Source organism: Hydra vulgaris, chromosome 10 (assembly GCF_038396675.1).
Source record: "Hydra vulgaris chromosome 10, alternate assembly HydraT2T_AEP".
NCBI lineage: Eukaryota > Metazoa > Cnidaria > Hydrozoa > Anthoathecata > Hydridae > Hydra > Hydra vulgaris.
The window spans coordinates 2,520,001-2,537,384 of record NC_088929.1 but is presented as its reverse complement, the minus strand read 5'-3'; the positions used below and the strand labels follow the sequence as shown (position 1 = coordinate 2,537,384).

Genomic DNA, 17,384 nt, shown 5'->3' with positions numbered 1-17,384 from the left:
TTCAATGATTATTTATTTGTAGCTAACCATAATGGCACAACTTGTAATATTTCATATTTAGCTGTAAACAAATTAAAGTTAATAAAAACAAAATCAGCTTTATTTGAAGCAGTTAGGTTTTGAAAAAATAAAGAAAGTTCGCTTCAGTCAAATATTCTATTCGAACACCTTAATGCTATGAGAAAAGTTAATGTTGGTGAAGTTTTATATACTTCAGATATTATATGTAGAGCATATGAGTATTTTGCTATGCGACGAAGTTTATATGATTGTTTGTGTATTGACTACAAGTTGCCAAGTATAAGGACTTTAACCCTGTTGAGATATATTGATAAAACTTTTTTTTTGCTTGAATCAACTTTTGTTGGTGTTTTTTATTGTTAGTGATTTTTATTGTTACCATTTTTAGCAAAAAAAATTAAAAATACAGTTATCTTTCTAATATATAGATATATACTTTGTTATGGTTCTGCTTGTTATTGATACTATTTAATATTACATAAATATTCTTAATGAAATTTAAAATACGAAAAGCATGATTATCTTTTAACAATTTTTTGGTTTTCTTTTTATATTTCCGTTTTTACTAGAGATTATTATTAGAAAACATAGACTGCCATTACACCCTACCTAATATAAAAATATACCAATATAAGTAAAAGTGAAAGTTTAATCGGCCTTCAGTTTTTACGGCATTTTGCGCGATGTCAAGGCCTGTTATTATAGAAGTCTACATCATTGAAAAAGTAGGTTTTTACATTTTTGTTTTTGTTTTTTTGTTTAACTACTTATCCTTATTGCTCACTTTTTTTCAGGATTCTCCTCATGGGTTCAAGCTCATCTGAAATATTGTAGTCATTAATGACTTCAAACTGGCTAATTATTAAAATTGCTCGACTAATAAGATTCCTTATTAAAATTTCTCTCTCTCTCTCTCTCTCTCTCTCTCTCTCTCTTTTTCTATATATTATATATATATATATATATATATATATATATATATATATGTATGTATATATATGTATATATATATATATATATTTATATATATATATATATATATATATATATATATATATATTTATATATATATTTATATTTATAGATATTTGTATTTATTTTTTTTTTTTTTAGAAATTGTTTGAAGAAAGTTAGAAGATACTAAAAACCTTGGTATTATACAAGCCGAAGCGATTTAATTAATTCAATTGACAAAAAACGGCGTGTAAATCGCAAAAGAAAAAATAATATTTTTAATATTCGTTTTGGATGTATTGATTAATAGCATTTATTTTTAAATAAATTTATTTTGCAACACGTTTTTTAATTTTATAAAATTTCGTCATAATAGTTTAAGGTAAATCCCACATAGGTTATAGGTGGAAAACATAACATGTAAAAGATCAAAAATGCTACACGTTTTGAATACCAAATGGGATAAAGTAGCAAATACCAGATTAAGTTAAGCCTCTCTGAAAGCTTCGATGATTATTTTTAAATTACTATTTAAGTAATTTTTAAATTAAAAGAATTTTAAAAATTAGAAGCATTCGGATTTTCATTTGTCTAGTATTGACTACTTTTATAACATTTGGATTAAAATATGTAGCATTTAAGATCTATAACATGTAGTATTTTTCACCTATATCCCATGTAGGATTTACCACATAAAACCCATGTGGGATTTACCATATGAAACCCACATGGGACAAAATAATAATCCTCATATGGGTTACATATGGTAAAAACCCACGCGTATCCCATATGGGATTTACCATATGGAATCCATGTGGGATTTACCATATGAAACCCACATGGGACAAAATAATAATCCCCACATGGGTTACATGTGGAAAAAATCCACGCGTATCCCATGTGCGCTTTTTCACTGGGTCGTGGACGTCTTGGACGTCGTGGACGCTCTCCAATTAGCATGAAGAAATCTAAGTTTTTGAGGTGTGTTAGCAGTTAATGTTCATAAAATAATTTTAATGTTGCTTGGAATATCAATCTATTTCATTATTATGTTCATATTTATGTACATTCATCAAACATACTGGACAAGTATGATAATGGTAACTTTTTAGCTATCCTTGAACTGTTGGGGAATTTCAATAAGACACTTCAGTTTCATCTAGAAGAAGTTTCTAGGCACCAAAAACATGGAACAAGAATGCAAGTGCACTTTTTGAGCTGGAGAACACAAAATGAGTTCATTATGGCATGTAGTTAAACTGTTTTTGCTGCAATTGTAGAAGAGCCCCTGGCCCCTACAGTTCTTTAAATCAATTCGGTTTTTGGATCAAAACCGAATTGATTTAAAGAACTGTTGGGGCCAGGGCTATGATAACAAGGCTAAAATGTCTGATGTACACAAAGAAGTGTAGGACATCATTCTTGAGAAAAATCCATTTATTGTATAACCTTTTTAGTAGTAGCTCCATGCGCTGAAAAAATTTAGACTAAGGCAACTTGGCAGTCCCTTCACCAAACGTCCTGAACAAGATAGAGTGCGCGCATAAAGGCTGTTTGGCCATTGTCAAAACGACCAAAAGAAATACTGTCCTTGAAACTTTTTGAAGAACTTGATTTAGAAGATCATCAACTGGATTTAGTTAAGGTAATCCAAAAGTGGATTCAATCATTTGAATTCATTGTCTTGAATTCTTCCTGGTTCAAGGCTCTCCTTTGTGTCAATAATGTCTGCCTTCTTCTTCAATCAGAAAGCATTTCTTTTAAAGCCTACTTCAACGAAGACAAATCGAAGGGTTTTGAGGTGAACGTATTCAATGTTGCTCAAGACACGCTGCTCCATCAAATAAGAGACAGAATGAATACAGATCAAAAACCAACGGATATGTTTTCATTCATATGGTGTTCTCGTCTTCTTCTAATGATGAAGAAAAACTTAGTCAGAAAGAAAAATGCAAAGTCAAGACAAATCTCTACGTAAATGATGTAAAAGAAGCGGAGTTGATTGAATTAGTCCGTTATCTAGATTTATGAAGCGATCAAATACTTTTAGCCAAATAGAATCTCTTTCTTCTATCAAGTTGCTAAACGGAATCTACCAAAAAGTTCTTCAGTCAATATTTTCTTTCGATCTGCATTTTGCGTCACATTTTTAATACAATCCCGGTTTCAGTGGCTGAAGGAGAGCGTTTTTTCAGTAAGCTTGCTCTCATCAAATCCAAATTGAGATCAACAATGACTGAAGAACGCCTTAATAACCTTATGGTAATAATAATAATACTGTTGTAATATTGCCTGGGCAAATAATCATTCATTTTTCCTAAAAATTATTTATACAAAACAAAAGCAAGCAAGTCGATTAGTTTTAAGCGCAGATAGATACGAAAGTGCCGAGCCGTTACTCAAGGAAATAAATGCTCTAAACGTATACGAACTAAATATATACCATAACTTATAATGTTTATTTATGTTTAAAAATGAAATGATTCCAAAATGTTTTTTTAAAAGTTTCACTCGAGTTAATCATAAATATTAAACAAGACACTCAATTAGTAATTACTACATCCCACTAACAAAAAATCTGACTTCTCGACTATATGCCGGGGACCACGCTTGTGGAATTCGGTTCTTGACGAAAATAAAAAAAATTAAATCTATTGATATATTTGAAGGAAACTATAAAAAAACACTTACTAAATTTAAACATTACGTACATTCTCTGATTTTTTTAAAACATTGAAGTAATTTAATACTTTTTATTTTTAATGTATTTTATTTATTTTTAATATTATTATTATTATTTTTTTTTAATAATTTTTATTTTTTTTATTTTTTATTATTTATTTATTTTGCCGTTGATAAATATCAAAAAAGAAATTACAATAAAAGAAAAATCCTGGCCGGAGCAAGAAGAAGACAGGTTTTCTTATCACCGAGCCCCGTCACACAAAAATTTACATGCAAAATAAATGATAAAAGACAAAAAGACAGTATAAATACAAAAACAAAAACAAATCAAATACTTCAGCAATAAAATAATTTGTTGCTAACAATCTTCCAGCAGAATAATTTTAAAAATAAAAAAGTAAAAACGACAGAAAATCATGAAAGTTATAAAAACACAAAAAAAATTGCGTTGTTTAATTAAAAAAAAAAAAAGAAAGCAATATATGTAAACATAAGTATTTGGGCTGATTAATTAATATCATCAAAAATATGAACGAAAAAGACAATTTTATTTTCGTTATCTTTTATACTAATGGTTAGAAACCATTTTAATAAAAGCTAAAGAAAGTGATAAAGATTTAATTTATTTTCAAGCGATTCAGTCCAAACCTTTAAATTGTTTTCAAAAAAGGTATTTGAAATCTAATATATCAAATTCCATGTTCAGTAAATACCGTTTTGAATCATCCTTAAAACTTTGCAAAATGCAGTTTAAAACGAAGTTTTGTTTGTTACTAAAGATTGGAAGAAATTTTTTCCAAACTAAAGGTCCCCGATATTGAATTTGGTACGAACTTAATTTAAGAAGGTTTATGGGAACCACAAAGTTATTCACTGAAAATTTGGTTGGATTTTATGGGAGATTTCATTAAAGTAGGATGGAAATGTTACAGAAGAAAACCCAAGTTTTGCTTTAAACATAAATAGCATTACTTGATGAATATTAAACTTATAAATATTTAAAGCTCCAAGCTGACATAAGAGAGGTTCGCATTGTGTTTTTTTATTTGCCCCAAATACTATCCTGCAAGCATGTTTTTGTTTACTATAAATTTTTTTGAGTTTAGTGTGATTAGTGCTACCCCAGGAAATGTTACAGTATAAAAGATAACTGTGTATAAACGAAAAATATAAATTTTTTAAAGACTCGTTATTAAGAAAAGGTTTTGTTCGGTATAACATGGCAATATTTTTTGAGATCTTACCTTCAATATATTTAATATGAAATTTCCATGACAATTTTTCATCTAAGAGCACTCCCAGAAAGTTTGTAGTCAAATCCCTTTTAATTATTTTATTATTGATTAAAAGATTGGGTAGTTTAAGAGGAATATTCTCGGCTTTACTAGGTTTATGGAATAGGATAAATTTTGTTTTCTCTACATTTAATGATAGTCGGTTACTTATAAACCACTCGTTGATCTTATCTAATTCTTCGTTAAAAATTTTAAAAAGAACAGTAATATCTTTGTGAGAATAAAACAAATTCGTGTCATCTGCAAATAAGATAGTATTTAATACTTTTGATGATAAATATAAGTCATTTATATAAAATAAGAACAATAATGGTTCCAAAATAGAACCTTGGGGTACTCCACAAGTTATTAAGTTGTTTTTTGAGTCTTTTGTTTCTTTAAGTAGAAATTGCTTTTTGTTAGTTAAGTATGATTTAAACCAAAGTAAACTTTGATTTTTAACACCATAGTTTTCTAATTTTTCAAAAGAATTTCATGATTTACTGTGTCGAAAGCTTTGGATAAATCAATAAAATCCCCTATTGTATAGCAATCACTATTAAATCCATTCAATTAGTTTAGAAAAGCAGGGTAAGACTGAGATTGGTCTGTAGTTTGAAATATTGGTCTCATCGCCAGATTTGATAATAGGTGTTATTTTTTCAATTTTTAGTTTATCTGGAATATGACCTGATTTAAGGGAGAGATTAAAAATATGGAATAATGAGGGTTCGATAATATCAAAAACAGATTTAACTAAATTAACATTAATTTGATCTATACCTGCACTTTTATTTTTTTTCAGACTATTGATATTGTATTGAATATATATGTACGCATATGTACTGATTTGTAATTTTTTTTTTTTTTTTTTGTTGCAATATTGTATTGAATATATATACGAATATGTACTGCTGTTAAATTTTTTATTTATTATTTTTTATAATTTTAATCAATTTTTTCAATTTTTTTTCTTTCTTTTTTAACTTAATATTCATTTTTTTATTTATTTTTAATTTTTTTTTTAATTTCTTTTTCAACTTTTAATTTTTATTTAACCTTTAATTTTTTTTTTTTCAAACTTGTTAATTTCACTTTTTTATATAATATCGGAAGATGTAAAATTTAATTGTATTTTTCTGCATTTCACGATGGGGCTTGATGATAGGACACTTTGACTTTAACTTGCCCCAGTCAGCTTGTAACTATATATATATTTGTTTAAACTTATAGATAACATTGTAAAATGTGTAAAACGAAGAAATAAATAATGATAATAATAATGGTGATTTCAATTGAAAAAGACCTTGCTAAGACTTAATCAAACGAAAATGTCATCTCTAATTTCGCAAAGAAGAAAACCCTCAAAGAAAAATTAGTGTGATCTGGCTAGTCTTCGTAATTAACATTCTGTTGATGAAATATATAATTCCATTCATTTTAAACTCTATTTGTATTTTCGTTTTATCATATATAACCAAGTTCAAATTTGGAGTGTTTATGTGCAGCGATAGTTAATACAGAAATAATCATAGTTTTCATTAAATTGTAATGAAATCGCAGATGTACGGACAATAAACAGTGAAATTCATGCTTAATTCAATTTATCCAGGAATCTAAAGTTTGGAGCACCGAGCAAAAAATAACCCTTGGCACCACAAAGTCTCTGTGCGGGCCTGATTACACTGTTTATAATATTGGAAGAGTCATTTTTGACGCTATTAACTGATAATGCGCGAGGCATTGTCAGTTAATAGCGTCAACATCAATAATTATTCCAAAAGTAAAATCCACTAAAAAATCTCTTAAAAATTCAGATAACTATTGCGGTATTAGTATCACACCTAACTTGACAAAACTCTTTAACATATTATCATGCAAGTATGTCCGGAAATGTCAGACAGCCATCAATTTGGTTTCAAGCAAAATAGCTCCACCTTGCATGCAGAGTTCCCAATGAATGAGGCATTGAATCACTGTAATAATAATAACTCGCCAGTATATATCTGTAGTTTAGACGCATATAAAGCCTTCGATAGCTGTAACTGGAATTTGCTGTTTAAGAAACATTATTACAACAAAAATTTACCTCTTTCAGTAATTCGCGCACTACAACCATTATATCGCTCGGATACAGCTAATATATCATATCATGGACATAAATCAAATAATTTCCGCAAGAGTTATTCAATAAAGAGAAAACGCAATGTCAAAACCTCTATATCTAATTAAACACAGAAAACACCGAGTTCATTATCTCCGGTTAAAGTTAAACAAAAAACATGATACCAGTTAACGGTTTTTCCCTGAAACTCAATAATAAACTAAAAGAAAAGAATTATTCAACTTCAATCAATCTCCAGAGCTCTTATAAGATCTAGAAATCATTTTTGTCAACCATTAACTATAGCGCTTTTGTTCAAATTTCTGGCTATATCAAGTCTATCAAACGGATTAGAAACTTGTGATTTTAACATTACCTTTCTTAATAAATTAGACACAGTTAGAAGATCAGCATTAAAATTTCTCTTTAGTATTTCAAAATACAGCAAAAACTATATGCATTCCTACTTTAAAATTGATGACGTTTCTACCATCCTCGTTTGAAACAAATTGAATCAGTTTATCAGATTACTGAGCAATTCGACTTGTTTTACTTGATTCTAACTCAAATATCTGATTTTAATAAGGATAACAACTTTATCAACGAAGTAATAAAAATTTGCAACCACCTGGAGCTTAGCTTCATTCAATGTTTGATTAAGTGGGAAAAAATTATTATGAAACGTCGTAACGATGACGTAGAAGATTATATAGGTGAAGTTTTAAACCAGTTCTTTGAATTCTGGAACATTAGAAAATAAAGAATGATATTCAAAAATTTGATGGAAGAAAGCATATCAAGAACAATCTAAATTAGATTTTCAACTTCGAGTATAAGCTATTAGTTTTATGCCCTTTGTATTTTTTACCTGTAATTTTGGGTGATAAAAAGAATAAATAAATATTGTAGTTGTGCACACGATTAATCTTTTTGTATATTTTATTTAAAATTCATAAATCTCTGAAATGTCTTTATTATCATTATCAGAAATAATATAATTATTGTATATACTTTTATTTATAAACAGTATTTATTTTTTGTAATTTTTTAATCTGTTTTTAAAGATAAGAAAAATTAACTTTTTAAATTTCAGTTCAAACATGCTCTATTTTATCGGTGTTGTTTTGAAATTGCATCTTGACAATTTGTTAATTGTATAGAAGCTGAAAATGTCTATATTCTAAATATAAGTTGTTTTTTATTTTTTTATTGGTTTTTTGAATAATTCTATGTTAGATGTTTAATTATGTTTTATATGAATCTAATTATTTAGTACAGACTTATTGCCTCGTGGTGATATTCAGGTTAGATTTTATAAAGTTAAATTTACTTATAAAGAATCTTTTAAATTTACTTCTTAAAAAACTTTCATTTGCTTTATTTTTAGCTCCTAATTCAACAAATTTTTTTGCACAAATTATTTAAAATGAAATAACGATACTTTGTTTTATTTTTCAATTTTAGTACCACAGCTTGTCAGATATTGTTGGTTTTAATTTCAAATTTATTTTTGTCTTAAAAATTGATTTAGAAAAAATTTAATAATGATTGTGTTATTATATTTTTTGAGATATATTACTAATGGTTAAATTTCTTTATATTGTTTTTAATTTTCAATTTAATAACCTACATTTTTTAAACTTTTTATAGCAAATAAAATTGTAGCAATTGCAGCAACCATAGTTGCTGCAACAGCCGTACCTTTAACTAAAAAAAAAAGGATTTGAAGGTTTTATAGTTAAGTATAAAACTCATATATCATTCAATTGTTACTTTTTTTGTTTATAGGTTTATCTTATGAAGCGTTTATACACTACTGATATGTTTATAAGGGCCCACATCCAATAGTGCTTACAGGGTATGGGCCCATAAAAGGGGAAAAATTTTTTTTATTTTTATTAAAGGGAAAGAAATTACCTTTGATGAAAGTAATGTGAGAGTTGATTAAGAATGGGCAGGGAAAATTACTTGACTACGTCTACGAACATAAGAATAGTTTAATGTTTTTAGTTTAATATTATAGTTTTATTGATCTTTTTTGTTAATTTTGCTTGTAAATTATTTAATTTATAAAAAAAGTGTAAATTTATAAATTTATAAAAAAAACTACCAATTTTGTTTTCTATTTTTAATAATCTTAAGTTATGTTTATAAGAGAATTTGTTGAAAAGATATATCTTCTTTGACACCATCACAATTTTATCAGAACATGTAAAATATTATAGCAATTTGCTGCTGTGACGGTGTTTATGATTCTCCATGTCTAATAATAAAATTTTATTGCTTGTTAACTTTTTTTAATACTTTAAATTTTAATTGATAAATTTCATAATAATTAACAATGTATGTGTATGTACTTTATCGATGTGTTCTTATCTGTTCATGAAAACATTAATGTTTTAAATTAAAAAGAATCATATTTTTAATAAAAATCAACATTTTACTATAATATTTTTTTTATTTTTTGTTTTGTTTGTTTTTAAAATTTTAACTTTATCATCTTATGATTGTTTTTTATACTTTAGTTCTACTTTGTTATCTCATGATTGTAGAGTTTTTTATTCTTTAGTTTTACTATGTTATCTCATGATTGTAGAGTTTTTTATTCTTTAGTTCTACTTTGGTGCTCTACTATCTATCATAAATTTACTTTGTTTACTGTTAAAATATGGTTTTAACTCAGTAAACTTTAATTATTTATTATTTACAATGCTGATCATTAGCAAATAGTTTAAAAAAAAGTTAGATTGTCACAATCAAGGTAAGAATAATTTTATTTTTTGGTCAAGTTACAAAATTTGTTTGCACTGATAGTTTTTATGTTTTTTTTTTTTGTAAATGTCTTTGCAATAAATGTCTTTTTTTCAAACTTTGACTATTTTTAAAAATGCTTTCGAAAAAAAACATCAGCAACAGGTAAATTGGTTTGTTGCATTAAAATGTTTTTACTTCTTTTAGAATATCAATTTTTTTTTTCATTTTAGATAAATCTTACAATGCTTTTTCAGCAAACCGCAGAACAAATAGAGGGCCCACATCTCATAAGACATATAAGGTGTGTGCCCCAATTTAGGGCAAAAGCTTAAGCCCCTCTTTTTTTTTAAAAGGGAGTGTGGATCCTGTATAATGTACAATATGAGGAGAGGGAACGATGGGAAATTAATAAGCTACATCTATAATTAGCATTTTTGGAGTTGGTTAATCTACCACATTGTTAATTGATGATGCAGACTTTATAACTTTATCCAAAATTTTTCAACTACGTCTGCATCATCAATTAAAAATTTTGTAAATAAAACTTTTCTTTGTATATTTTGTTTTGTTATTATGTATGAATAAATTGATTTCCAGGCAAATTATGTAGTGTATTTTTTCCTTTTTTTATTTCTGTTACTCTTTTTAGATCAGTTTTAGATCAGATCCCAACCTTTTCTAACCCGTTTCCCAAAAAATATATATCGTAAAATCTCCATGGACCCCTTTGCTTTTAAAAATTTCTACAAGGCGAACATTTTAGTAATGTATCAAGACAATATTTTATTCAAGGTATTTTTTAATAGAATAGACTATCTATGACCCAAGAATATTTTATCTTAGTTAATATATGATACAAAAACAGGTCAATGTGAATTCTGACACTGTTTACCAGCAATTAATATCTGAAAATTCGGTTTAGTTTTTGATAGAGCACATCTAATATCTGCATCAATTTCAAGTCTATTTCTTTTTTTATAGATAACATGGCTGAAAACCCTGCTTTGCACAAATATGATGTTAAAAAAGGAATAAGGGCCTTAAGTGCAATTGTTAAACACAATGGATATGAATTCCTCATTTTCAACCAGAAGTTATTTAATGGTGTTATTTTGAAGTGATCCTTAGCAGTGGTACCATTCTTTAACTCAATAAAGTCTTCTTGTGCTTCCTCATTCACATTTTTCACATCACAAGAAAATGGTGATATAATTACTTCACTACTCAAAAGGTTCACATCTGGAAAATAATTACTAAATTCATTAATCAAATTATCTAGATGACAAAGTATTTCTGTCTTTATAACTTCGGGAAGCATGTTATTTTCAGTTACGCTATTTAAATTTTGAAACATTATCAAATTTCCATTATTAACTCTAGTCTTTTACAGTTTGAGTTTTTCAATAAATGCCTTCAGTTTAACAGAGTGTGTAATGACATTAGCATTTTTGCCTGGAGGTTGCAAATTTAACTTGTTAAAATGACCCATAATGTCCACAAGATAAGCAGTTGTTATTTCAAAACTGTCAAATTCGAAATATTCTACCAGTCCACTTTTCATTTGAAATAAAAATTCTTTCACTTCGTTTCTAAGCTTGAAAAATCTTTCCAAAAATTTTCCAGCAAAAAGCCATCGTACTGAAGTATAAAATAATGACTTATTGTGTTCAGCATCTAGGTCAGAACAAATTTTTGTAAAAAGTCGAGTGTTAAGAATAGAAGAACTAATTTTACTAATTGGTTAAATACAGTTTTCAAACTACCTGGTAATGTTTTGTTTTCCAAAGCCTGTCTATGAATAAAACAGTGTACACCAACTACATTTAGAGCAATGTCTTTTACCCTAGTCTGCAATCTAGACTTACAACCCATCATGGCAGGAGCTCCATCAGTAGTAATTCCTAACAAATATTTCCATTGTAATTAATTGTCATTGAAAAACTGTTTCATAATTTCCAAAATACCAGCTGCTTTTGTTGTTGTTTCAAGGAAAGAAGAGAAGAAAAATTCTTTGAATTTATTTTTGTGAATATACCTACAAAATACAATTAATTGTGCCATTGAACTTACATCTATGGACCCATCCAACTGAATAAAAAAATATGGTGATTCTTTAATTTCATTAATAACATTTTCTTTAATATTTAATAAAATGTCAGTTAACCTTTGTTTGACTGTAGTATTTGATAAAGATATATTATCTATCTTCTTTACGGGCTTCTTCTCCAAATAATAATCTAACAATTTCTTTTTTACATGGAAGTATAACTTCTTCAGCTAATGTGTGAGCTTTTTTCTTTTGTGCTATTATACATGCTATACATGAAACCTTATAAGGTGCATAATAATCCCAGTTTTATCCAACTTACATTTCTTCAGTGATTCAAATTTTCTTTTGAAAAATCAGAATCTTTTGTTCAAAGATCAGGATGGCTTAATTCAAGTGAAAGCAAGCTTTGAGGGTTTCATAGAGTCATTTCCAAGTACTTTATAACAAATAATACACTGTGGGTAGCAAATGGTTTCTTTTAGCATGTAGGTAAGACCATATTTCATATATTCATCTGAATATTACCTTTTTTACTTTAAGACATCTAAAGAATTTAAAAAATAATATAAAATAATGTAATATATAACTCGAGGTTTGTATAATTCATTCGAGAGTAGTATATTCTCGACTATTCAAAGAAATTAATACAAACTACATTCTTTCAAACCAACTAGTTAGGAAAAATATTTTTACCATATGATTAAGTAATTTTATATAGCATTGAAAATTTACGGATGTAAGAATAATATATAATATTTAACTTTTTGTAGTGGTCCGCATGTCATAGACCGTTAACGTCGAGTTGGCTTAGACAGATTTTGTGCGACATATGTTGTCTAGCATGAATTACATTTTGAATTTAAGATTTATTTGTTTCTTTAAAACAGAGAAAATGATTAAAATTAAAATTCAATAACTTAAATTTATTTTGAATTTACATTTACCTTGTATATATATATATCACCGGTTGGGAACCGCTGATATATATATATATATATATATATATATATATATATATATATATATATATATATATATATATATATATATATATATATATATATATATATATATATATATATATATATCTGTATGTGCATCAAATTGTATGAAATAAATTAAAGTAAGTATAAAATTATTTTTTCATTTTTTTAATTTAGATTGTTCCATTGCTAGCTTCTTCTCCATTTGTTTTGTTTTCTAATAAAGTGACTGTATTAATACAGCTAGTGCGATTTACACACTGAAACAGAAATTCAAAAAAATAAGTTGCTTTATCAACAGTTCTTTTCTAGGTGTTTGTCAAGTTTGATTTAAGCATGAGAATTTACAACTTCCACCGGTAATTCGTTCCATGAGGTTGCTGGTCGATTAGGGAGATAATTTTGTCGAGAAGCACTTTTAGTAAATTCAGCTTGGTATTAAAAGTTGTGCCCATGTGTCTAAATCTAATAATTTTGTATAAAATAGATTGTGTAATCTAACTTTACACGGATATGATTTCTTAGAGAAAATAAATTCTCTAAGAAATCATATCCATATAAAGTTAGATTTACACAATCTATTTTATTGATGATTTTAAAATATTGTATTAAGTCACTTCTTATACGCCAAGTTGAAACTTTTGTTAAATTTAAACTTATGAATCTTTCTTCATATGCCATATTTTTAAGAGAAAGAATTAACTAGTCTCTGTGCTTGCTTTGATAGAGATGTATCTCTTTTAAGGTAAGGAGGTGATAAAGCAACTTTGCTTTTAAAACAAGTGTAACATAAACAATTTAAAACATCTGTTCATCTATTTAACTAAAGGTACGCTTTATCATACCAATGCTAGATTTGCTTTAGACGCAGAGCTATGTGTTTCCACTTATGCACTGGGAAAAAAATTAACGAAGATCTTTTTCACATATAGACTTTTCTAAAGTTATTAAATTGACATTATTAGAAATGGATATGAAATAAACGTGCTTTGAATTGTTTTTCCCAATATGCATTACATGACATTTTTTACAGTTAAACTTGATAAGCCATTTTTTGTAATTTTATATTTTTTATAATTATATATTTATATAATTATAAAGTTATATATATATGTATATATATATATATATATATATATATATGTATATAAATATATATATATATATATATATATATATATATATATATATAAATATATTGAAAAATAATAGAAAAGGTCGGTGTACAATAGACTTACAAAGACTATACTTTTACGGCTCCGTAAAAGTAAAGTTTTTTCGTCTGACTTTCCAAAGTTCACAGGAAATTGTCTCTATGGGATTGGGTAGCTTTTGATCACAAGTGCAATTTATCTTAAAGTTACTTTATATTTTTACACATACTTTGGGATAAATTAATTTTTATCAAATTTGCGGATTGCGTGTTTAAACCCGCTGTAAAACTGGTTTAAAACTGGTTTAAAACTGGTTTAAAACTAGTTTAAAACTGGTTTAAAACTGGTTTAAAACTGGTTTAAAACTGGTTTAAAACTGGTTTAAAACTGGTTTAAAACTGGTTTAAAACTGGTTTAATTGAAAATATCAATAACTAAACTAATACAACTAAAATTTAAAATAATTTAAAACATTAATAACTTTAATATAATTAAATAATTAAAAATTACTTAATTGAATGTATCACAATGCTAATAGTAACATTTCTTTTTGAATTTTTGTAAAGTCTGCTTATCTAAAAAAAATGTACATAAAAATTAATTTAATATAATAATTTATTTAAGGTAGAAATATTAAAAATAAAACCAAAATGTGTAAAAAAACATGATAAATAAATTTCATTAAACAAACTTCATGTTACTAAAATATCGATTACCGCATTTTTTATTTTTTCTTTAAGATCAAATGATTGTTGGCTAATTAGATAAGGATATTGGTCAAGGTATTCCACATCTGATAAATTTACGAACAAATTAAGGTCTACTGCTACATTAAAAAAAAGCATAAAAAAAAAATTGAATAAATTAGTTATAAGGAAAAAAAAAATTTAAAAATAAAAAATTTGTTATTGGAAAAAATTTTATAAACAGAACAAATTTACTTTCGCAGTTTTTAAAAAAACATGCTCTAGTTTCTGCATTAATTCCATTGCAAAACACCAAGCCACTCTTCTTAGGATTAAAGCAAGTACGGAATCTAGATACTACACCATCTCCACCACATGGTTGATTGCATAATGACCAATTCGACCACTCTAACCAATTACCAAACACTTAAAAAGAAAAAAAAACTTACATTTTCTTGTAAAACAGAAGAAAAAACTAAAACAAAAAAGAAATAAAAAACAAAACAAAAAAGAACCTGGACATATAATATTATTTTGACAGTCTTCAGTATAACTCTTGATACCCATACAATCAAGACTATTATAATTTGGAGATGGACTGTCACACATTCTGTCATATGTTACTCTTTCATTAGAACATGGATTAGTACAGTTTCCAGATTTTATCCAACTTCCCCACATTCCGTCAACTAAAATACAAATTTCTAATAATTAGCCAGTACTTTAGATAGACTGTCAACACATCAACAAACTAATATGACAAGTTATTTTTACCGAATTTCTGAACGGTAGTCCTTAAAAATAAAATAAAAGTTTTATGTTGCTACAGCTTCTTACTTATTAAATGATTCCAAATAAGCTAAAAATATACCGGTATAACCTTCACATATATTCTACAAGAACTTAGATTTGACTTAGAAAACTTAAAGAATTGTTCAAAAGACCAAAACTATAATCTTTAGAGTACTAAATCAATTGCTGTTGAAAAAAATTCAAAAAACATTAAGTTCTACTTTTTGTTTTTATTTCAACAATAAACTAATATTCAGATATAGTTTTGTTCTAAATTCCCCCCTCCCCCGCAAAATGAATGTAGGTAAGGGCCCCCCGCAAAATAGATGGTAACTTCAAATCCCCCAAAAAATAAATGCTAGTTTACATTTAAATAATAAAAGACATAAGAGTTAAAAAAAAATTGGTTATGGCTCAAAAAACTGAAAATCTACTGAAAAAAAACCATTGACTAACACACTGCAATACCTGCCACTAGTTTTGCAATCTTTTGTTATTTGAGTTAAATTAGAAATGAATTAAATAAACAAAAAAACTGGTATACAGATAACCAACTGCAGGGTAAACATATAACCAATAGTAGAGTATACTGATAAACAACTGGAGTATTACTAGAAAAAAAGCTAATGATATTCTTTACAGGAGGTATTAGTTTTTGGTAATTGTAAAAACTGTTTACGAATCTATATTTATATTATTTTTCTTACATTTCTGCAACAACTTACTCATTATGTAGATTTCGAAATAATATCAGCCTGCTTACTTCTTCTATTAAACTTTTTTTTCGTATAAATATATGAATGTTTTGATTGTTTACGAGTTTTTTTGTGCAAAAATATGTAACAAAGAGTATAATTAAAGATATAAAAAAATTACATGCAGTTCAAACTGCAATAGTTTTTTATCTTTCATTGACACTTTATTATATACTTTTGCAAAAGCTACCTCTAGTTCTGCGATATCATTTACAACTTTTAAACTCTTTACTATTTCTTAGGCAGTTTTAAAATTATCTCTTTTTGGACAGCAAATTGGTTAATTGATGAGAAAGTCATTATTTAATTGGAGCTTATTAAAAGCGTTTTTATATTCGGAATTACAAATTGTTCTAAATACTTCACGTTTAGAAAAGAAGTCAAGTACTAAGCTATATTTTTAGGATGTTCATTCTTTTTGCCTTGGAGCTTTGCAGCCATGCATAACTTTGTTTCAGTAGGAACTGCAACACAAAAGAACTTTTAAACCTTTCGGACAGATATCATAAATTTTTTAAGAGCTTGTTTAACAGAGCCTTAAAAATTTTTTTTTTCTTTGGAAGCTTAACTAGGTTATCTAATAAAACTAAACCATTTCAAAAAGCTTCTGTTACATATCGAGCAGTAATATACGCCTACTACATGTCATATATGCCATTCTATATGCCTCAATAACAAGAAAAACTCCTAAAATATAAAGCTCCTTAAGAACTTTCTCATTTTTTTCAATCATCCAAATTTTTTTGAATGATTGAAAAAAGTTTTGTCTTGTTTTTACTTGTAAGAACAAGAAGAAGAACAACAAGAAGAAGAATCCAAAAAAAACCTACCTATTCTACCTATTCGTAGCTAAAATTTGCTGAGTAATCAAAATTCAAAAAAGCAATTAATAGAAAAATACTAAATACTGGATAATAAATACTTCATGTCGTATGTAGCTTTTAATTTTGACCCATGACCTAACAAGACTTTTTTGCAGCCAAGAAGAATCTAGAACCTTGTTTAACCTTCTTTTATTTAAACCTTGTTTAAACCTTATTTTGTTTTAAATTTCAAAGTTTAGGATCAAGAAAGAGTTAAAAAATATAATAATAAATAAAAAAATTAAAACTTTTGCATAATCTTTTTATCAAGCTTGATTTTTTAATTTCATTTTTTTGAAAGTTATAAAT

The 17,384-nt window shown here is 26.8% G+C and overlaps 1 protein-coding gene across 1 annotated transcript in view; it reads right to left on the bottom strand.

Annotated features, from left to right (window-relative positions):
* LOC136085722 (thrombospondin-2-like) overlaps positions 1 to 17,384 on the bottom strand; it is a 53,571-nt gene that overhangs the window by 17,441 nt on the left and 18,746 nt on the right. Inside the window, exons 4-7 of the mRNA XM_065807067.1 lie at positions 15,181 to 15,354; positions 14,921 to 15,091; positions 14,696 to 14,805; positions 14,490 to 14,554 (exon numbers count right to left, since the gene is read on the bottom strand). Of these exons, the coding sequence (XP_065663139.1) occupies positions 14,490 to 14,554; positions 14,696 to 14,805; positions 14,921 to 15,091; positions 15,181 to 15,354 (520 nt within the window). The remainder of the gene's footprint in view (positions 1 to 14,489; positions 14,555 to 14,695; positions 14,806 to 14,920; positions 15,092 to 15,180; positions 15,355 to 17,384) is intronic.